This window comes from Acinonyx jubatus, chromosome D1 (genome assembly GCF_027475565.1).
Source record: "Acinonyx jubatus isolate Ajub_Pintada_27869175 chromosome D1, VMU_Ajub_asm_v1.0, whole genome shotgun sequence".
In the NCBI taxonomy this organism is placed as follows: domain Eukaryota; kingdom Metazoa; phylum Chordata; class Mammalia; order Carnivora; family Felidae; genus Acinonyx; species Acinonyx jubatus.
This window is the reverse complement of record NC_069390.1, coordinates 96,368,172-96,391,023: the sequence shown is the minus strand read 5'-3', so window position 1 is coordinate 96,391,023 and position 22,852 is coordinate 96,368,172. Positions and strand designations below refer to the sequence as shown.

The following is a 22,852-nucleotide window of genomic DNA, read 5'->3' as shown; positions in this document are numbered from 1 at the left end:
TCAAAAGGAACGTTACTAGGAAAATAAGAACAGGCAGGCAATAGGGGCCCCTGGGTGGCTCAGTCGGTTAGGCGCCTGACTTCTGACTGCGGCTCAGGTCATGATCTCACCCTTCTCGAGAGTTGGAGCCCCACATCGGGCTCTGTGCTGACAACTCAGAGCCTGGAGCCTGCTTCAGATTCTGTCTCCCTCCCTCTCTCTGCCCCTCCCCCGCTTGCACTCCGTCACTCTGTCTCTCTTTCTCAAAAATAAATAAACATTAAAAAAAAAAAGAACAGGCAATATAAGAACACAGGAGTGGCCAAGTTCACGGAGAAGCTATTTCTTCTCCTAATGTAATTTGTCATCCAGCCACAGACTCACTAGGAATCTCCGAAGGTCAAGTGCTGCTGGCAGAAAGCTTGGGCTTCCCTGGAAGGAAGTGAGGTCCCTGTCATTGGAGGTGTTCTAGCAGGGCCCTGATGGCGCCTTGGTGGGAGGTGATTTTGAAAGGTCAGTACATAAGGAGGATTCTTTACATCCACACTGAACTTCAGGGTTTACGTAGGGCTTTCAGCTGTTTTCTGATGTCTTTGGTATAATCCTAGAAAATAGAATATGGACCACTGTCACTGTTTTACAGGTAAGAAAACTGAGGCATAAGAGAAAAGTGGCTTTTTCAAAGGTGCCTCGAGGTAGTGACCACCCTGGCTGGGATTCACATGGGGAGGCCCCTGGGGTACAGCTGCTTCAGCTTCAGGCCCCACCCCGCTCCTGTTCTGCCCCCACCAAACTGGAGGTAAGGGTGGCCCACATTTGCAAGGTACTTAGGAGGTGGCCAGAGGTGATTCTGGAATTAATGGCCTTCAGCAGGGACAGTGGAGGCATCACTTCCCCCAAAGGGCATGTTAGCATGACAGACTGGGGTGGGGATGGGGGTCTCAAGGCTCCTAGGAGGGGCTAGGAGGGCAGGGGACCAGAAAGGGTAGAACTCCCAAAACAAAGGCAGGAAGCCGAGGGGCAGTCTCCCTGGGGGTGATGAGTGTTGATGGTGTAGCAGTCTGTCCATCCCAGGCAGGGGGCCCTCCATCATCTCAGGACCCCACATCACAGCCTCTCCTTGTAGAAAATCTCCCACATCAAATGTAGAATGAGAGTAACCACAGCACCATGTGGAGTTATTGAAACGAGAGGGGATTTAGACATGAAAATGCTCATGCTAAAATGTAATGACCCTTAATGGCTTTTCTCTGGGCCTTGCCAACGTGGCAGGCACAGAACCCCTCCACTCAGGAGGGGCTCTGGTTCTTAGAGGGGGTGTGTTGGGGCAGGTTGGCGATGAGCTTCGAAACCCTAGGGGGCGCAGAAGACTCCAGAATTCTGGAGGACTCAAGACCTGGACACATCTAGAAGGCGAGGAGGAGCAGGCCAGCTTAGTTCCAGCAAGTTCTATGAGCGACACCATGGGACGCCTCAGAGAGATGATTTGAGTCATCTGTTTTCCCCAGGGGAAAACAATCTCAAAGAGAGAAGTGGGGACACCTGGGCCCCAGGTCCTTCCTGGAAGAGACGCTGGAGGACGTCTGATGGGGACTGGGCTGTGAGACTTGGGTGGGGGCGTGGGGCTGGGTGGGGGTGGCACGGAGAGGGTATTTCCTGTGCATAGGTTCCTCAGTTTTTCCCTACATACCCCTCACGGTGGCCCTTGAAATAGGGGTCCTCGTCTCCGTTTTATACTCCTGGTCTCAAATCGCCAAGCTAACACGACACAGATTTGGTGGCTGCACCCGGGCCTGTGTAACCCCAGAAGCAGGCCTGCCCGCCAGTGTTTGCAGGTGTCTGGGCTGTGCTTTAAGGCCCTGGAGCACGACCTCGGATGGGACTGTGTGTGTGTTCAATGTGTTTTGCAAGTTACAAACCATTGCGAAATCGTGAGGCACGGTGGCATTTTGGTTCTTTTTAATGTGAAGTTCGGTACGTTGCAAAGAGCACTTGGCTTGGCGTCAGAAGGCCTGGGTCCAAGTTATGAGTCGCCTCCTCACCACCTGTGTGACTTTGGGCAAGACACTGAACTTCCTGAGCCTCTGGTTAATCATCAGCTAAATGGGGCCGGGAGGACCTGCCTCCTGCTTGCCTCCCCAGCTGGCCGTGAGAATCCTGGGGCACAGAGCTTCCCTTCCTGCAGCCCAAGGGGCCTGGCCTCGTCTGGTCGATTCCTGCTGCACACGTTTGCATGGAGGTCCTCCCGGTGCTGGGTGTTTGACGGCTTTTGCAGATCATTTCCGCTTTGCAACGTCATCTTTGGTACTATCTTTTTCCAGGAAACCTTTTCCCGGGAGCCCCGCCTGCCTCGGATGACTCCATCTGATAGCAAACATGGTTCCCACAAGCCCGGTTGTACCCGCCTGGGGCACTTGCTGCTTTGTGGGCGTACTGAAACTTGTGTCAGGCCCAGGACCCCCCCGTGCGTTAGGCTGGTGTGGCCCCTTCTCCTGGCCCTCCTACCCTGTCGTCAGTCCGTGGCTCTGATCTTCAAGGTCTTGATGGTGGCAGGCAGTGCGCACGCTGTAAAGTGGTTAGAGACACAGCTTCTGCGGCCAGGCCGCCCCCTTCCCGTGCCAGCCGACTCTGTCACTCAGTAGCTCCCTTCATGTCTTCGTTTCTGTGTCTTGGGATGATGGCACGAATACTACCTTACCTCCCAAGGCTGAGGTAAGGACTTCTTATCATAAAGTCCTTTGAATAGTGCCAGGCACTTAGTGAGCGATATCGTAAGTCTTAGCTAATCAGTAGAAGCCCTTGGGTCATTCTGTAATTTCCAAACATTATGTAACGGTAAGGAATTCTTGCGGTTATTAGCCTTCTGGGACTCAACTTCCCCATTTGAGGATTGGGGCAAATGATCTTTGAGGTTCCTCTGGTGTTAGTGACTTATAATTCTAAAATAGGTAGGTGAATGTCTTGCTTGGGACCCGCATGTGTTGCGCTGTAGGGACCAAAGCACAGGGCACGGGGGTGACACCCAAACGCCCAGGCTTCGGGACAGAGAATCCGGTAGCTGGAAGGTGATGGCAGAAAACACGCAGGAGGAGGGGCAGACGTTAGATGGTGAGCCTTCCCAACCAGGGTGGCCCTGTGTGCTGTCTTTATCTGGAGCCTGTAGGAAGGCCAGGACCAGCCAGCTGGGGGCCCCGGTTCCCAATGGGGGGCTGGGATGCCTCCTGAAAGAGCTGTTTGTAAGGGACCAGCACTTCTCACTGATCAAACCCCCCAACTTTTTCCTTCTCTGGAGGAAAACCCTGGAGACAGACAGACAGCGGCCACAGTCCTTCTTGGGGTTCTGGCCTTCCCCCGACCCTGGTACTCCCTAGGTGGGTTGTCAGAAGAGACATTCTCACCCATTCTCATTGTGATCTTCTCTGTTGGGGACCCCTTCTCTGCTCTGCTCAGGTAGGTCTTTGCTCTGTTAGCAAGGCAGATTCTTCACTTCTGTGCAGAGGAGGGCAGAGCAGGGAGGCTCAGCAGCAAGCGGGGTGAGAACAGCCCAACGGGCTGCTGTCCACCCTCCCACACGCTCCCACTGCTACAGCAGGCCGGACTCTTCTGGAAGCTTCCCTGGCCACCAGCACCCTGGACACCTGGTTTCAGGATCACTTGTAGTAGATAGAGGTGATGGATGGGGTGTGGTGACTCATCACTGTCCTGCCGGGGAGCTCTGGGGGACCTGCTACCCCAGCCCCACTTGGTGTCCGGGAGAGGCTGCCAAGCTCCCGTCCTCCAGGCTCTTGGTTCTCCATGCAGATAGGCATGGGCTCAGGTGAAGAGCCTTGCTGGGGAAGTGGCCATGATGGAAGGAGAGCCCCAGTCCCAGTCCAAGGCTCTTCCCAGTGTCTACCTGCCTCTTGCCTGTCCTCGGGCTCTGACATCCCTCCAACCCATCACAGCCATCAGTGAAAACTGCATCTGGGTGTGGCTCACCGTCCCCTGCCCTTCTTGTGAAACCCCAGGAAGCCCGCATTGCTTAGGAGTCAATCCAGGCAGCAGAGGAAGGTTTCCCAGCTGGCCCCACCCAGCGTGGCCATTATGGCACCTCAACACCTCATTGTGACCACAGGGCATCACCCTGTTTTGTGTCAGGATTGGCATTTCCTGATCGCTGGCCCTTCCTTCCTGCTACTCGGGGGCTCCTCCAGAGACACACCATCCTCCCTCCACTTCTGGCTCTCCCCATCCTGTCCTGCCTCCCCAGTGCTTCCTGGGCCCCCAGAACAGGGACCTGAGGAGGATCACAGCGTAGCTGGATGGACACCAACCCCTCCTCCTGGGAATGCATGACAATACATCTTCAAGCTTTTTTTTTTTTAAAGTCCTTTCAAAACCCCAACTATCAGATAGTCATACGAAAATGTGCTTGACATTCTTAGTCATCAGAGAAAGGCAAATAAAAATCACAATGGGATGCCACTACGCCCTTGCCAGAATTGCTACAACAGAAAGACCAGATGGTATCATGCCTAGGCAAGGAAGTTGAGTAACTAGACCCCCTCATATTCTCCTGATGGGGGCATATATTGGCACAACCACTTTGGAAGACTGTTTGGTTGTATCTGCTAATCCTCATTCTATTCCCAAGTATATACCAAAACAGCAATGAACGTCGTGTGCCCGAAAGTTACATATAAGAATGCTGTAGCAACTTTATTCACAATTGGCCCAAACCGGAAACAACACACACGTATCTGTTGATGACAGCATAGAAGTAATATATTGCAATATATTCACACAATGCGATATTACACAGCACGCAAAAACACTCCACGTGGATATATCTCACAGATATCATATGGAGTGAAAGAAGCCAGACAGACAAGTAATTGTATACTTTGTACGATTCCATTCATGCAAATTTCCAAAATAGGAGTATTGTCTGGGAGGGAGCTTGAGTGACCGTCTGTGTCTTGTCTGAGGGGGTGGTGACGTGGGTGTATACGTGTGCAGCTGTACCCTTAAGATTGGTACGCTCTAGGGTCACCTGGGTGGCTCAGTCAGTTAAGCGTCCGACTGTTGGTTTCAGTTCAGCTCATGATCTCACGGTTTCCTGAGTTCGAGCCCTACATCGGGCTCCCTGCCGACAGTGTGGAACCTGTTTGGGATTCTCTCCCTCTCTCTCTGTCCCTCTCCCACTCGCGCTGTCTCTGTCTCTCTCAAAATAAAAAAATTTTAAGATTGGTATACTCTATTGTTGGTATGGTATCCCTCACCTTAAAAAAAATACAAAAAGTTAAAAACAACAAAGAACTAAAACCTTACATGGAGCCTTGGTGGGTAAAACAGGTGGAAACCAATGCCCATCCTCTTGCTTCCCACATCGGGAGCCTCCTGGGGCATTTCTGCAGATACCACTCTGGAGGACACACTGGAAGCTTTTGCCCCGGAGTAAACATGGCCTCAGGGGCCTCAGTCAGGGTCCTGCCTCTGAGGGACACATCCTAGCTTTCTCTATGCCCTTGTCCCTCCCACAAGATGGCAGGTATTATGGGACGATGCAAATAATGTGGTCACCACCGAGCCAGGAAGCCCCAGAGCTGGGCAACTAGCTGGGACTTGGCAAGTGTCCTAAAACCTGATGTCATTTCCATGACAGGTTCCGTTTCCCTGCTGTAGTTTGCTGCTTAGGGCAGATAGGCAGGGGTGGAAATAATAGTAAGAGATAATTCTATCCCCACTTAACTTGGCTGAGCACTCGCTCTGTTCCAGGCATTGTGTCAAGTGCTTTACAAAGGGATGATTCTCCTTTAATCCCTGCAGCAGCCTTCTGTGGTAGGTGCCACTATTATCTGCTTTACAAATAACTTTCTCTATATACAACTGTTTTTATTCATCTCAGCAGTCAATTCATGTAGCTTGAGTTATAAAGCTCAGGGAAGGCAAGCAACTTGCCTTAGGTCCACACAGCTGATAAATGGTACAACTAGGGATGGAATCAAGGTCAGTTGGACCCTGAAGCCTTCCTCTTTCCTTTCACCAGGGTTTCAACAAATGTCTGCTGTGAACTGAACTGATGATAGAATCGTCTAAAAGGACCACAATGGGCTGAAATACTGACCCAGATCATTAAGATAAATGGATAGCAGAGAAATCACCACATTTAGAGGGAAAAATAGACAGTACAAGTACTGAATAAGAGAGATCTGCTTAGAAATAGCACACATGAAAAAGACTCAAAGGTTTATTCATCCATCCACCCATCCATCCACTCACCTATCCATCCACTCATTCATCTACCCACCCATCCACCCACCTACTCACCCATCCATCCATCCATCCATCCACCCATTCATCCATCCATCCATCCATCCACTCACCTATCCATCCACTCAGCCATCCATCCATCCACCCATTCATCCATCTGTCCATTCATCCAAACCATCCATCCATCCACTCACCCATCTACCCACCCATCCACCCACCCACTCACCCATCCATCCACCCATTCATCCATCCATCTGTCCATCCAACCCATCCATCCACCCATCCATCCATCCATCCACTCATCTATCCATCCATCCATCCATCCATCCATCCATCCATCCATCCATCCACCCACCCAGAAACTTAACCACCAGGATGGAGCCCACGCCACCAGGTGTTTCATGTGACCACTATTATTGAGGTCAGCTGGGTTAGGTATATCCACGGTGTAAGAGGAATAAGCCAGGTTCAGGGAGGACACTCAGACAATCCTTCCACCCCTCCATCTCCCATCCCCTGCTGGTCAGATCAGTTCCAGGGAAGACTATTTTATCCCTGGTCCTCAGAATGAGAGGGAGCTGGTTATGTGTTGTTTTTCCAAAGAGCTGGAGTATCAGATTATGTTTTTGTTTTTTTTTAAAGACAATTTTTTAGGAGCAGTTTTAGGTTCACAGCAAAATTGAGTGGAAGATATAGATATTTCCCATATACCCTGTGACCCCATTATGCACAGCCTCCCCTACTACCAAAATCTCGCACAAGAGTGGTACATTTGTTATAATCCATTTTGTTGCACAAGAGTGGTACATTTGTTATAATCCATTTTGTTACAATCAATAAACTTCTGATACATTATGACCACCCAAAGTCCATAGGTAGAGGCAGGTGGGGGGGATGGGTTAAATAGGTGATGGGGATTAAGGAGTGCACTTGTGATGAGGACAAAAGTCCATAGAGTCCAAAGTCCATAGGTAACTGGGATTTTTAAAATTTATTTATTTTTATTATTTTTTAAACATTTACTTTATCTTTGAGAGAGAGAGAGAGAGAGAGAGAGAGAGCGTGAGCAGGGGAGGGGCAGAGAGAGAGAGACACACACAGAATCTGAAGCAGGCTCCAGGCTCTGAGCTATTGGCACAGAGCCGGATGCAGGTCTTGAACTCACAAACCATGAGATTATGACCTGAGACGAACTCTGATGCTTAATTGACTGAGCCATCCAGGCGCCCTGGTACCTGGGATTTTTGATGTGGCTTTGAGAGCTTGCTCTATACTGGGCATTGTGATAATGCTTTTCTACAGCTACTGGTCACCTGAGCCAAGACTTGAACCCAGGTTTGCCTGACTCAAGTCCAGGCTCCTAACAGATGTGTTGCTAAGTGGCCTGATGTTTCGAGCAGAGGGATAAACACATGGGGACGAAGTTTGGCCAGGACTAACCATCTCCAAATATTTGAAGGACTGTCCTAAGAAGGCCAGGCCAGCTTCTCAGGGAAATACTTGGACCAGTGGGTAAAACTTAGTGGAGGGGAATTTTGTCTGAGTAGAGGAGTTGCCATATGATGGTGGGGCTTAATTCGAGAGGTAGTGAGCTGCCCGTCCCCAGAGGTACCTGGGATGCTTGAAGCAAAACCCTGCCTTAAGGGAGGTTGGGTCATTCCACCTACAAGGTCTTTTTGACTCTCGCTTTGATAACATTTAGTTGTGTTCAACCTTTATTGAGCACTCACTGTGTGCCTGCCCCGGGCTAGGTGCTGCGGATGAATAAGCCCTGATTCTAGCCTTCAAGGGGCTTCCAGCCTATGGGCAAGGCAGCTCGTATGGTTCGAGTACTTGCTGACTCTTGCTGGCCATGGAGGCTCTCTCAGGCCTGAGGATCCTGGGAGCATGGCACAGCAGAAAGGAGCTGGGCACTAAGTGAGGGGAGAGTGGGTGTGAGGAGTTCAGGCTGAGGGGACCCCAGCTTGCTGGGCACTGAGTCAGCCATCCCCCAAAAGGCCTGCTTCCTGGGGAATAGTATACCCTGTTCAGAGAGGGCCTCCAGGGGGTCCTCGGGGCCAGTCCTCAGGCAGCGGGAGTAAAGGGCTTGCGGGGCACCGGCCTGCCATCCTCCCCTCTGCCTCTCTCAGCGTGTCCCCCTTCATCTAAGGGGGCTGTTACTGTCCTTCATAAAGCACACCCACTGCTTCCAAGGTGGTCACACTGTGGAGCAAGAATCTCCATTCAAGGAGGGCCTGTTGGACCTCCTGCCTGGGCTTTTAACTCAGAAGCCCGCTTGGCCTTCTGGCATGTGCCCAGAGACCGGGTGCCCAGGAAGGGTCTGAAACCAGAAAGCCTGCCTCATGAGGACTACAGGTATGGCTCCCTCCTGGCTCTGTACTTGCCTCCAGGTACTGGCCTCCACTACAGTCACTAGCACCCAGGGTCCCAGGTCTCAGAGGTGATGATGATGGCGATGATCTTGTCATGATAATAAATAGCATATTGGCACCCCAAGCTCTTATGTGCTTATCCACTGCATCGCCCACCTTGCCACCCCTGGATCCAGTCTCCTATCTCAGGACCTGCTTCTTCCTCATGATTGACACCTGGGGTGGCCTCTGCCTCCACACCATTAGAATCTCCTGGGTAGCTTGTTGAGAATACACCTGTCTGGGTCCAACCCCCAGAGGCTCTGACCTTCTTCATCTGGGGTGGGGCCTGAATATTTGTGTTTTTAACCCCCGAGTGATTTGGGTCTGTTCCCTGGCCCGATGGAGCCAGTGATGTGTGCGGATGGTGACCTGGAGCTGGTTCTCGAGCCAAACAAGGCTATTCCTGTGCCCTTCCTAGCGGAGTTCAAGATGAGCTTGGATGCACCAGGCCGGAGGGGCCAGCTTGGATGAGGCCCCAGGCAGTGGAGTGTGTGTGCGGAGGGGAGGGAAGAGGGCAGGGCCTGTAGCTTCTCATTTGGAGGTTGAGTGTGGAGCTAGAGTGAGGATTGGCCTGGCTCTCCCATCAAGCCTGCAGACCAGGGGAGAAAATAGGGCTTGGGGGGCCACAGAAGTCAGTACCAGGGTGGTGCCCAAGGATTGCTCCCCAAAAGTATCTGGCCCTGGGGGCAGGGCAGAGGTGCCTCCAGGAGCCGGGGCTCCCCTCCAGCTTGCACAGGAGGCCTTGCCCCTGACCCACCTACCTCCCATTCTTCAAAAGCATGGCAGATATCACCCGTGATATTGTGATTTATAATAAGCACGCATTTGGTCTTTGTCCTGGTTCCTGGCACAAGGCTCCTACAACCCTTGGAAATTCCTAAGCGATAAGAGCCATAAAAGGTGTCTTGATGCTCAGAAGAAATCCTTTCAGCCACACCTGGGTTTAAGTTAATGAAGTTTGGAAAACACCTAAGAATGGGGGCTGGCTGCCCGGGGAGCCAACCACGTGATTAGAACTTTGGAACTTTCCGCCCCACCTCTGACCTCCAGGGAGAAGGGAGGGGCTGGAGACTGAGTTCAGTTGCCAGTGGCCGATAAGTCAGTCAATCAGGCCTGTGTAACGAGGCCTCCATAAATACCCAAAGGGACGGGATTCGAGAGCTTTCCGGGTTGGTGAACACCCGCAAGTGAGGGAAGAGAAGCTCCCAGCCCCTTCCCATGCACCTTGCCCTAGGCGGCTCTTCAATCAGTTACAGCCGTTTATAATAAACAGGTGATCTACTGAGTTAACTGGCTTCCTACGTTCTGTGGGCCACTCTTGCAAATTATCCGAACCCAAGGAACCTCTCTGATTTATAGCCAGTCGGTCAGAGGCACAGGTGGCATCCTGCAGTTGACCCTGGCGTTGGAGTCAGGGACAGTCAGTCTTATGGGACTGAGCCCCTGGCCTGTGGGATCCGATGCTCCTTCCGTGTCCATAGTGTCAGAATTGAGTTTATTGCTTGGTGGCGTGGAAGAAAATGCACACGGGAACTGGAGCCAGAATTGTACCATCTTTTCCACTGAACACACCAAATGTGGCGCCCACGAGCCCAGCTGATCACCCGCGGGGGTTCGCTCTGCTCCGTGGGTGAATCGAAAGTGGTGTCAGCTCTAGCATTCTCCAGTCAGGGGGGTGCCACCCCCTTCCCTGGCTTCCTCCCCCCCAACCCCCACTGCTCTCAACACCTGGCTCTGGTTCTGGCCCAGAGCATGTTCAGCATGTGCTCTCTGCTGGTCTGGTCGCCAAGCCTTAGTTTCCTCCTCTAGGCTTCTGTTCTCACCGTGCTAAGTGTGTTGGACTGAATGTTCTCTTTTAGAACAACTGATATAAGATGCTAAAGTCTCAAGTTAGCCTGGGATGCTCTTAACACACCTCTGGTCTGGAGAACTCTGCACATCCTTCAGGCCCAGGGGAAATCGTCACATCTTCCATCAAACCTTTCAGACCTTCCCAAGCAAAATGAGCCATTCCCGTTCTGTGCTATCATAGGGCTTCGCACACAGCTCTGCTCCAACCTGTGGCCAGCAGGCACTGGCTGTTTTGGAATTTGGGACCCCTAGAGCCTCTGAATTCTTTCAAAGCGGGGACTCTGGGTGGGACTATCACAGTATCTCACAGGGCCTGGCCCAGAGTGGCCAAACGAATGAATGCACACATGAGTGAAGGATGCAACCCTCAAGTTCTTCAAGTTCATTCTCTTAACCGTCGGCAAGCAGAGTGGTCAAGGTAAAGAGGAAGGGAAAGAGGCCTCCACGGTATCCAGAAAGCAGCTCTGGGTGCCCAGCTATCTTAGTCCTGTTCCACAGCTGAGGTAGGGCAATGGTGGGCACACCCAGGGGGACCTTAGCCACCCGGACAGGTCCTGTCCCCAGGACCCCAGGACCCCTGTCCCCAGCGTTTGGTCCTCTGCTGTGCTGAGGGTGGGGATGCGGGGACAGGGCCGAGGGTTGAGGTTGGGGCAGAAGGACCCTAACGAGCCAAGTTCTTCCCGCACCCAGCTCAGCTAGCACCTAGAAAGCTAGGTGTTCCCTGGACTCCCGGGACCCTGGGGGAAGGGGCCAGATTGGGCTCCTCCCGCCAGGAGAGGCTGTGCCTGGGACTAATTGGCTTGCCCTCCTTCCGATGCCAGAGAAAGTCTTGGCTAATTTGCCGGAACGCTCTAGTTAAATGCCAATTAGGACGTTCTGTCCACTGCTCTCTTCCAATATATTAATAATGTAATTAAGCATTTATTGCCTGTGCAAATTAAAAATTAACTTGAACGGACAGCCTGGAAAACTGAGGAAGTGACCACTTAAACAACCAATTTGCATCTCGTTCACGAATCCGCATCTAAACACAGTCTAGGGTGCTGGGTTTGGCCTTCCAGTGAGGGGCCCAGCCAGCTGCCAACAGCTGCCGGCTGCTTCTCCCGGCCCGATTCCACCTGATTCCTTCTGGCCCTGGCCTCCCCACCCCGATCCTAGGAAAGGAGGACGGGGCTTCCCCCCACATGTGCAGGAGGGCTTTCTGCTAAGTGGCCACCTTGGCTCTCAGCATCCCTACCCCCTTTTCTCAGAGGTGTATGGTGTGGATTTCAGGGAAAAGAGGCTACCGGGGGTGACTGGGGGAGGTGAAGCCCCTGCCACTCCCACCTAGGATCGATTTGTCCTGCATTCCAGCCCTGGAGATAGGAAGCAGATGGTGGTGGAACGGGGAGGGGAGGTAAGCAAGGAATGAGGACACCCTCCCTGCACCCAGCCCCGCTCCCCCCACCCCTGGAGATGAAGGGCTGGGTCTCTTGGAGAGACCTGGCAGGGGACAGAAGATAAAGCTCCCCATCTCTTCTCTGTCTGACACGCCAGGCGATAACTGTTGGCTTTCCTCTCCAAAAGACCACAGGAGGTGAACTGGCAGGAAGGAGCAGGGCAGCAGGGAGTGGGCGAGAAGGGGGAAGGGAAGAAGCCTGAGCTGTGCTCGGCTGCTGGAGGGCAGCAGAGGCCTAAACTCAGGAAGGTAGGGACTCCGGCCAGCCCAGGGAGGGCCCTGCCTCCTCCCTGCCTGTGCCTGTAGAGGCCCAGCCTTCCCGCCTCTGCTGCCCACCAGTCTTCCCGGGTGTGGGTGCTACTTCCTGGCAGAGCCTGGGAGCTGGGGTGACATTTCAGGCAGGACCCTGACCACCCCCCACCCCGGGAGGCAGGCTTCTGCAGGGGTTGGTGTCACTGTCCCAGAACCATGGGACCTGGGCACCGGCCAGAGGCTCCCTCCCCTTCACTACCGTGCTGGCCCATCTCTAGCTCTCCCCTGTCCCCGTGCCCCTAGCACGGCCACCGCAGGGAGACGAGCGACACAGGCAACCAACGTTGTTTTAAACACTTTATTTATAAAAAAGTACATTTTTTTTTCCCTCAGTACATTTTTCAACTCATCATTTTTTTTTTTTATACAAGTAAAAGGGGGTGATGCAAACACCCCCTGGGTCAGAACCAGGAGAATCTGCTGGGTCGTCCCGGGACCAAAGACGAACACGGTGACGAAGAAACTGATGCCAAGGTAGCGCATCACACTCGGAGGTGAGGGGTGGCAGCTTCTCCTGGATTTTGCTTCCATTTGTACAAAAAGAGAAAACCGTTTTATTTTCTTTTTTCCGGCCAAGAATCCCGTTCCTCACAGCAGGAGTTAGAAGAACAGCACCGGCAGGCAGGGGGCTCGGCTGGGCCTTACGGTCGGGGCAGCAGCAGCAGCAGCAGCAGCAGAGGCAAGGCCTCGGGAGCCCCTCACGGCACCCGTAGCCACAGCAGGTCTCTTTGTGGCCTGGGAGGGGCCCACGTGCTCCTGAGCAGGAGAGGGCTCCTGGTGGCTTCAGAGGTCTCTGGGCCCCTGTCCTCCCAGGCGGGTCACCCACATCCACCTAACACAGTTCCCGATTCCTCTGCTTGGAGGGTGGCAGAAAAATTATTGCACCAGTGACTTGGGCACATGGAGGGGGCTGATGGGAGGGGGGTGTACGCCCGGGAAACGAGGCCCCCGTGAGTCTCTCTTACGGCCTAAGCACTGGGAAATCACGTCTCTGCTGCGGGGCTTTCGGCAGGACCAGCCCGTTCCTCTGCCGTGTCTGCGCGTCTGTGCGTGTGCACCTGTCGGAGGGGAGCGTGCCCCGTGTGCGCGCAGACTGGGCTCGAGGGGGCCGCGCTTGCCTGCTCGTGGTCACCGATTCCCTGCTGCTGCTTTTCGGCTCCTTCTGATGAAAGGGGACTCGGGATGGTTCGCTTACACGTTAGAACAATATCAAAATCTTAAAGAAATAGGGGGAGCAGGGGAGCAGGGTCGGGGGCAAGAAGAAGGAGGGTAACAAGAGGCAGGGTGACAACGGGGGGAGGCCTTGGCACAATGAATACCAAGTTTATTTCATCTCCAGCAAAGGCAGAAGGCTCAGCTCATGCCGGGGGCACAAAGGAGAAGCAAAAGATCCTCATCTCTCTGTCGGGCCAGACCTCCCCTTTGCCTGCTGGCTGTGTCTGTGGGCCCGGCGGCAGTGCCCACCTTCCCGCAAACTCGGGGCGCAGAAAGCCCCATCTCCCCAGGCCCGAGCGCCGACCCCTGCCTGCCCCCGGTCTACCCTGGGCCCCTGAGGAGCGACCGCCCTGCCGGGTGTGCTGCTGCTGGACAAGGTAGGCAGGAGCCTCCCACGCGGCCCATGCGTGTGGCATGGATCCCATACTTTGTGCTTTGCTTGGGGGGAGGGCATGGAGGTGTCTTAACAGGGACTCAGGGCTTTGGCTGGGCCCAGGGGCCCTCCTAAGTACATCACATAATGAGGAATAGGGGGTGGCAGGAGGGAGACTTTCGGTTTCATGGTTTCAAGGGGTCAGAGAATGCCTCTATCAGGGAGGCCCCTGGGATTTCCTCCTGCCAGGGGGTGGGGGGTGGGGCAGGAGACCAAGCAGAGGGGCCAGAGTGCCGTGAGGTGGAATGGGGCAGTGATGTAATATGGAAAAGGTCCTCTGCCCTGGGGCGACACTAATACTGCTGGGAGAGGCAGCCCGGCTCCTCCACCCCTCTCTGCCCTGTGGCTTGAAAGACCCCAGAATTTTCTCCCCCATCTCCACCCAATGCCAAGAGGGGAGAGCTGCCCCAGGGCTGGCATGGCTTCAGACTTCTGCTACGTGGCTACTGGGCAGCCAGGGCTGGGGCTGGGGCAGTGGGGGCCGGGTGAGGGTGGCCCAGCTGGTGGGCCCAGGGTCACCAGGGCAGAGACGGGGCTGGTGGGGGGGGGGGGGTGTTAATAGCAGCACCAGGGAGGGGAGGGGAGGGAGAGGGCTGGGGCCTGGGGCTCCCTTGGGAAGCCTATGGCAGGGTAGGTCAGTGCCCGTGGGGCACAGAGTGGTCTGCTTCCCTCCCCCCGCAACACTTGCCATCCCACAGAGCCCCTGATGGCCTGGGTTAACCGGAACCCTAATGGGCAGGCATGAGCCTGCTCTCCCATCCCAGGGTCTTTCCTATCTAGAGTGCCCGGGGGGGACCGGGGTGGGCAGATGAAGGAACTGAGGCACTTTGAGCTGGGGGAACTGAGAGAGCTGGGAGGGGCCTGTCCCCCACTGTACAGACAGGAAACCCTCGTCTTGGGTGACGGATGGGCCCCGGAGCCCCATTCAAGGAGGGAATCTGTAACTCAAAGGGAAAGCTTCCCCAAGGTCCCTCCCGCCCCATCCCAGAACGGAGACCAGGGACAAATGAGCGGGGAGTGGAGAGCAGGGAGCAGGAGCTGCAGAATTGGGATTCCTGGCTCCCCCATGCCCCTTGCACTTTCTGGCAAGCCCAGAACATCTGCATTGGCCTTGGCGGGTGAGCCACCACCTACACTCTTCAGCATCTGTGTCTGCAAAGCTTCTACCCGGTGGACTCCCTTCCCCGTGCCCTCCATGGTGGTGCTCAGTCACCTGTGACTCCCAGACAGCCTAGGGACCCCCTGCCCTGACTCCCCAGGAGAATCCAGACAGAGTTGCTAGCACGTGATAGAGAAGGGAGAAATCTGAGAACCTCCCATGCTGAAAGAAGCAATTTAGGGCCAGCCTGAGCTCCTAGGGTGGAGGCTCCAGGGGGCCCTGGTCTCTGCAGTCCCTGGAGGCTTCCGAAGGCTGTCCCCATCCTCAGCTGGGAGGGAAGAGGTGGGGCAGGGAGGGGTGGGCCTCGGGCAGTGTCTGGCCGGGGAGGGCCTGTGACCCCAGGGGAATGAGGGGCAGACACGAGTGGTGAGTGTGCATGTGGGTGCGTGTATGCGTTGGTGGAGACATACGGGAAGTGTGGGCCACCTAAAGTCCCACTATGTGGGGAGTAGAAAGGGGTCAAGAGGACAGACACACCAGAGCTGGGCCAACTTCACTCTCTGCTGGCCAATGAGGACAAAAAGTGTAAAACCAACTTCACCAGGAAAACATACTGCCCAAGGCCCCCCCGGTAGGGCCCTCGATTCGATTCGCTTAACAATCAAGACAACCCTGGGTGCTTTGGAGAAGCCTCTCCCTGTCTCCTGGGTGCAACGACTGTCTAGAGCGGGGTCCCTAGCTCCTGGCTGCTTGTGGCAAGGGGTGTGGGCTCCCCCTCCCTGGGAGAAGAAGAGCGGCATCCGGGGGTGGCTTGGGGCTTTTCCTCTCGGAGCCCCTCAGCCCTCCACCCCCAGTGGAAAGAACACAAATTCCAGTGTCGGGGGGCCGGGGAGGGCTGGCTCCCCAAACCCTGGAGGGACGCCCAGGTACACAAGACGAGAACAGGGCTCCCCACAGAGAGGGCAGGCGTTGGGGGGAGGGCGGGGGGGCGGGTGGTGGCGGTGGTCAGGGGAGGGAAGGTACAGCGACACCAAAGCCACAGTGAACACAACACCACGGGGAGGGCGGGGGACAGGGAGGAAATCAAAACAAAGCCAGGTCGTGTCTGCCCTGGGCTCCCCGCTCCCCGGCAGTGTGGGGCTGGCTTTGGGCAGCCGGGCGAGTCTCTGTCGAGCTCCTGGAAGAGTGGGTGAGTGGGGGAGGGCAGGGGGCGTGCGGGTGGGGGCCGGGGAGAAAGGGGAGCCGACAGAGGCTCCAGAGAGGGAGGCTACACGTACCACTCCTTCTTGGAAATGAAAGACCCGTCGTTCTGAGAAACCATGTTCTCGGCCAAGTCCAGCTGCTCAGGGTCATACTGGTAGCCCAGAGTCCGGTCCCCGTAGCCGTCCTGACGGGCCTCTGCCTCATCCACCGTGAAGTAGGGCCGCTTGGCGTCCTCGTCGTATTTGGGGTGGGGGCCGCCCACCTTGCGCTCGCCCCCTCCGCCGCCCTCCTCCTCCTCTTCTTCCTCGTAGCTGCTCCCGCCCAGGGGGCCAGCCTTCTTCTCATCGTCCGAGTCATCAGGGTACTGCAGGTTCTGGGCCATGGGCGGGTGGTGCTGGGGGATGCCCGCCTTGCTGTAGCCGTTGCCATACACGTGTTTCTTGGTGCTGTAGTCGCCCTTGAAGGTGTGCCTGCGCCGGCGCAGGGCGACCACGATCCCGCCGACCACAATCACCACCAGCAGGATGCTCCCCGCCACGCCCCCAATGATGGCTGTGGGCACTGGCCCGGCGCGCCGCCCGTGCTCGGGAGGAGATGGGGTGTAGGGGAATTCTGGGTGAGGAAAAGACACGGAGGGGGACAGTGTCAGTGACTGCTCCTGGGGGTGGGGGCGTCAGCAGGGATGGCAGGGAGGGAGCGAGGCAGGGGATGGAAAGGCCAGGAAGTGGGCCCAAGGCCCAAGGGTGACTCCAGTTCCACAGGCCCCTCGGTGCCCCAGCCCTCCAGTGCGCCGCAGTATTGTGGCTGAAGCGGGCGACGAGGCAGAGAGTCCCGGAGCCCCGGAGGCTCCATGCTGGCTTTCTCCTTGGCTGTGGTGCCAGCCTGGATCACCCCCATTAGTGGAGCCCACCGTGGACCCAGTGTCCCCTAGCTGCCAGTCACCATCACGGCACCTTGAGAAACAAGTATGCTGTTAATTTCTAGCCAATGCACCAGGCAACAAGTCTTAGGTTAAGTAGCTTGCCTGCGGCCAGCAGCCAGTGATTGACATTGGTTCTCTTGCACGGAAACGCTGTGCAAACGTCCCCAAAAGTGTCCGACGCCTGCTGCTCACTGGGTGCCCCACGCCTGATTTCACCTGCTCCCAGGGCACAGGGAAGAGGGCGGGTTCCCAGGCTGGCCCCATAGATGCCCTGTGAGTGCCAGAAACCAGGGCTGTGGCTCTCGGCTGCAGTCTGGCCCTGAAGGGCAAGGTGGGTGCCAGGGGTGCTGCCAGCCTGGGCTGTGAGCAAAAGACACTCAGCATGGCTGTGCAGAGAGGGGGCACGAGCGCACGTGAGTTCACGGCCACGATGACGAGTGGCGTCACCAGGGAGCGCGTGCCCGGGCACACCCTGGCCCGTCACGGCGAGCCTGCATACCTGTGCTGATGCGATGAACGTATGTGTACGAACATGTGCGCGCTGAGGACAGGGTGGAAACAAGAAAGCAGGAAAGGTGGAAAGGAGGGAAAGGAAGTAGGTGGGAGGGAGGGAAGGCTGGGCGGGTGACTGCCCGCGCTGTGGTCAATGCTGCCCGGAGGGGAGACTGAGGGAGGCGGTTCCCAGCACCACCACAGGGTGGCACCGGAGACCACGGTTGGCCCCGGTCAGGAGGCACAGGTGGGCAGGTTTTCCAGGGAACCTGGGAGGGCTGCTGGGCTATTCTAGGCCCTCCTCTCTTTAGGCCAGGGTAAAGGTGTATGGTTTGGGCATTTGTTCCGGTCCCTGGGAATCGGTTTCTGCCAGCTCACTCCCTGATTGAGCATCACTCATTCCAAGGGAATCCTGCTCCTCCTATGGGCCCACTCCTTCCTCCCAGAGGTAAAGCCGGCCCACTCCGGCCATGTGTGTGAGTGGGTGGGGTGCTGGCAGCAGCAGGCAAGAGCAGGGCAGAGGCTCTAGAAGAGAAGAGGAAAGGACTTCCGGGAGTCCAGGCTGGAAGGGCTGATGAAATCACGGGGGCCCCGACAAGGGGAGGCGATTTGCCTGCGGTCACATGGCTGAGCAGGGACCACCCAGATGCTCCCGTTCCCGGCCTCTCCACATGCAGGAGTTGGCAGAGAAACACAACCACTTGTCACCACTGTGTCCTCAGTGTAGGTCACCGAGTGGCTGCCCAATAAATATTTATTGAATATTTGTCCTCACCGCTCACTTCCAGAACGGTTTCCGTGGAACCTCAAGCTTCTCCTGCTTCACCAGGTCTGTTTACTGCCTTTAAAAGGGCTGCACACCTGCTCCCCAGGAAGTGGGAGCTGCCTCCACAAGGCACACCCAAAAGGCAGCTAATAGGAACCTGGCCTCTTCCATACTTTCTACCCGTCTGCTCCCTCTTCAGTTCTCACCCCATATCTGAGTGCTCTCTCCTCTGTACAACTGCCTCATTGCTTCACCCATATACCCACCCATCCACTAATCTGTCCATCCATCTATCCATCCACCCACCCACCCACCTGTCCACTTATCCATCCATCTATCCATCCATCCACTCACTCATCTATCCATCCATCCATCCATCCATCCACCCACCCATCTATCCATCCACCCATCCATCTACCCAACCATCCACTGATCCATCCATCCATCCATCCATCCACCCATCCATCCATCCACCCATCCATCCATACATACATACATCCACCCATCCACCCACACACCTACCCATACATCTATCCCCCCACCCATCCCCCCACCCATCTACCCATCTGTCCATCCATCCACCTATCCACCCATGTACCCATCTACCAATCCATTCATCCATCCACCTATCCAATCAACAATCCTCTATGGAACATCTATTTTGCTAGTCACAGGATACAAAAAACTCACAGCCTATCTGGGGAACGAAATGACACCCTTAGGGATGAAGCCGCCCGCAGACAATCAAGGACAGTGGCAGAGAAGTGCCTCAGGAATGCAGGGGAAAGAGGGCACTGTGGCCTGGAGTTAGAAAATGTTTCTCAGAAAGACTTAAGCCAAGCCTTGAAGGATGGCAAGGACTTGGAGAGGCCAAGAGAATAAGAAAGGTATCCAAATGGAGGGAACTCCGTTTCCTTTCAAGTCTTTCCATCAAATCTTGTTGACTTCTCCTATTCAATTTCTTACCACTTCATGCCAGGTTTCACTGTAGATTCCTGAATCTCCCACCTTCATTTGGTCTCTGTTCTCTTTCAGTCACCATCCACAGTCACCAGGTTAATTTCCATTGTGTACACACTGCCACTCCCTTTCTCAAAGACTAGCAATAACGTCCCTCCCCACTGCCTGCTGGACCACGCCAGTCTGGGCTTCAGAGCTTTCATCATGCCACTTGATCTTGGCCTTGGCTAACTCACCATCCTTGCTGTCAAAGTTGATTCTTTCCTTCAAGCCTTTGCTCATGCTGTTCACTCTGCCAGGAGTGCCCTTCCTCATCCCCTCGTGCCCATTTCCGTTCTTCAGTCCTGTCTTTGTGCAGCCTGGCCTTCTCCAGCTCACACTTCCCTGTTCCCTTTTATGTATTAATGGTCTACACATCTCATTCTAGTAGAAACAATACCCAATTCCATTCCATTTGTCATATACTGATATATGATGGTAAAGCCTCTGATGAAACACCCTGTAGTAAATGCAAATCAGGATCCACCACAATTGGCTCTGGTCCTTCCACCAGTTTTCAAATGGCTAAAGTTCTCTCCCGAAGGAGTGAGGAGAAGAGCTGGGGAAATGGCGGACTCATGATAATTTGGGACTGCTTCCATTCAATGTGTTACAGTTGTGTGCAGTAGAAGTTCCATTATATTTATTCTTATGCTTTTTTGCACCAGCAGAGACCCAATGAAAATAAAGCTCTCCTATGTTTTATTTGAATAGGTTGAATTTTTTGGACCCCACTAATCACAGTATGGTAGTTTTACTACCCGTTTCATGGGCGTGGCTTGTGTCCCAAATTAGTGTATAAGTTTGAATTTAAAGTAAATCTAGAATCTGACCATTTCCCACCACCACCACCACCTCTCTATTCCATGCTACCATCATCGGTCACCTGGATTATTGTAGTAATTGCCTAACGGCTTCCCCGATTCTACCTTTTGCCTCTATAGATGATCTTGAATCAGGAGCCACAGAGATCCTGTTAAGTCTGAAGAGCTTCAAATGCTCTACACGACCTGTGCCTCTGCTCTCCACCTCTGATTCCATCTCTTGCTTTCCTCCTGGCTCACTCTGCTCCAAACTTCCTCAGGGCCTTTGCACTGGCTGCTCTCCACCCCGGAAGACTCTGCTCCCATGTCTCAGGTTACTCCTTCACCTCCTTCAGGGCCTGGATCAAACTTCTCATTGACATCACCTTCTCACCAACGCCTCCCCTGACTGCCCTGTTTAAAACCACAGCTCACAAACCCCACCCCTGTACTTGGGACCCCTTGACCTTGCTCTTTTCTCCAAGTCACCTTCAAAATGACTACGTAATTTTTCAAATGTATTCTATCTGTTTGCTGTCCTCCTTCTGTGCTAAAACATAGACTCCAGAGGGACAGGGACAGGCCACTGCCTGGCATGTGGCCGGAGTTCAAGAACATCTGTTGAATGAACTGTGTCAAGGCAAAGCTTGTCTTAGAGCTGAGCCTCTGGGTCCCCCTCTAGGTCCTTCTGTTTCACTTTTCTTCCCCAAGTCCTAAGGGAGTTTACCCTTCCCTGGGGTTCTTTTGGGACCAAAGGGAACCCTGGTTATCTGCTTTAGGGCCAGGTCTGCCTAGAGGTAGACAAATGGCTGAGATGACTGTCCAGCATTGCAGACTTCCGTGTGAAGATGCCATATGGGGACCTCATTCATCTGCAAGGAGAGGCGGCTGCTTGGTGTGGAATGAAGCACCCGCCCGCCCCCTCTGTCCTTCCAGCTGTCACGGTCAGCTAGTAGTTCCTGGGGCACCAGAAGCAGAGCCTCAAGGGCCTCTGCTGGCCGGGGAGAGAAGAGCTGGGTGGTGGGGTCTCACGGGCCTCCCTCACATTGTCTTCCAAAGCGGGCAGCTCGGCCCCCTTTCCTGAAGGACTGCAGCCTCCACTCTGGGATGGCAGGCTGGCCGGGACCCTGGGGGCAGTGGGACCTCTGCATTCCTTTGGGGCCAAGGTTTCCTGACTTGGATGGGTGGGCTGGTACAGGGGCTTTGGATGGATCTGAGGTGGAGGGCAGGTTAGGGTTTATAGTCTGGTTCTGGGATCTGGAGGAGTTTTAGCGTCAAAGAGGATGTTTGGGCTTGCTTCTAGAACCAACGCCTGGTGCTTCCTCAGGCAGGCGGGAAATGCTCTAGCATCACGGGATGAGGCCGGGAAGCTGCTGGAACTACAGTTCCCAGTGTGCAGTGCAGGGGCCGCAGGGAGAGTGGGAAGGCCCGGGGTCAGACAGCTGCAGCAGCTGTGTAGGCCACGGGACAGGGCCTCGTCATGCCGGAGCAGGACCGAATCCTCCCAGGGGCGCAGACACAGCTGTCTGTTCAGGGGCTCCCCGACACACCCTGCCATCTGCCCGCCCGCAGAAAGGCACGTTTGCCCATGGCACAGCCAGGGTTCCCGTGTGCCCACTCGGCCTGCACATAGGCGCTCGTCTGCTTGCGTTTACACGCTCAGAGGCATGCGCCCTCCGTCCCAAAAGGACCCCGAAGCCCCACCAACACGCGGTCACAGGAACACCCGGTCTAAGAGGGAGGAGCCCTGTTACCTTCACCTTCAAGTGGTTGTCCCCAGTGGATGAACCCGGGGCTTCCCGGAAATGGGAACTGGGCCAGACGCTTGCACCACAGTGGCCTCCCTGCTCTGCTCCTAGAGCAGCCTGGATACTCTTTTCCCAACAGCCCCCGTCCCAGGGATAGATGCTGCCCCATTTGGCCTTTTTCATCTGGTCAAGGCCGTACCCTGAGCGCCCATCCCCGCCTTTCACATTACCCCTGGAGGGAGAAGGGAAGGAAGCTCACTGGGTTGTTTTGTGACTGTTGGGCTAACCCCATGAAATTGCTCTCAGTACTCAGATCTCAAAAATGGGCCTGTGTGAGGGCCCCGGGCCCCATGGACACGTCCACGCCAATTCTGGGGAGTCTGTCTCTTCGTCCTCATGACCACAGCCGAGGCCTGTTGCTTCCCACTAGGGACATCCTCACTGTACAGCCCCTCCCAAACGCTTGGTCTAAACCACCTGCCTCTCTGCTGAGAACCCTTGAGAGGCTCCCCTTTGGCGACACAGAGAAAGCCCCACTCCTTCCAGTGCTCCCACCATTCTCCTCCCACAAGCTTCCCCTGCCTGGGGACCCCCACCCTCCATCACTGCCCACTCATCCTTGTAGGAACAACTCAAATGCCACCTTCTCCAGGGTCCGGGGCCCTGAGAAGCCTGTGCAGGTGAAGTGCCCCGCACACGCGTGCCCTGCACACGCACGTGTCTCTGGCACACACCCTGCGGCCCGCCTCCTCCCACCCCTGCCCCGGCTTCTCTTCATTTTCCTCTCCAGATGCGCCCAGGGCAAAGCTATTACCCGAACGGATGGCCAGAATGAAAAATTAAATTTCCACTTATCCGTCTCGCTGATGCATTCCCTACTGACCAGTGGGGCTTGGAGCACAGGGCATGGCTGTGCCCCTACAGTG

The 22,852-nt window shown here is 55.1% G+C and overlaps 1 protein-coding gene and 1 long non-coding RNA gene across 7 annotated transcripts in view; one reads left to right on the top strand and one right to left on the bottom strand.

The window, feature by feature from the left end:
* The window catches only part of LOC106983908 (uncharacterized), a 285,065-nt gene that overhangs the window by 232,344 nt on the left and 29,869 nt on the right, over positions 1 to 22,852 (top strand). For all 6 annotated transcript variants that reach the window (XR_008290624.1, XR_008290622.1, XR_008290619.1 and 3 more), the window contains 2 exons: positions 12,618 to 12,740; positions 13,586 to 13,838. This is a non-coding gene — a long non-coding RNA (uncharacterized LOC106983908). The remainder of the gene's footprint in view (positions 1 to 12,617; positions 12,741 to 13,585; positions 13,839 to 22,852) is intronic.
* The window catches only part of NECTIN1 (nectin cell adhesion molecule 1), a 61,910-nt gene continuing 51,856 nt past the window's right edge, over positions 12,799 to 22,852 (bottom strand). The window contains exon 6 of the mRNA XM_027036735.2: positions 12,799 to 16,808. Coding sequence (XP_026892536.1) covers positions 16,261 to 16,808 — 548 coding nt within the window. The 3' untranslated portion in view covers positions 12,799 to 16,260. The remainder of the gene's footprint in view (positions 16,809 to 22,852) is intronic.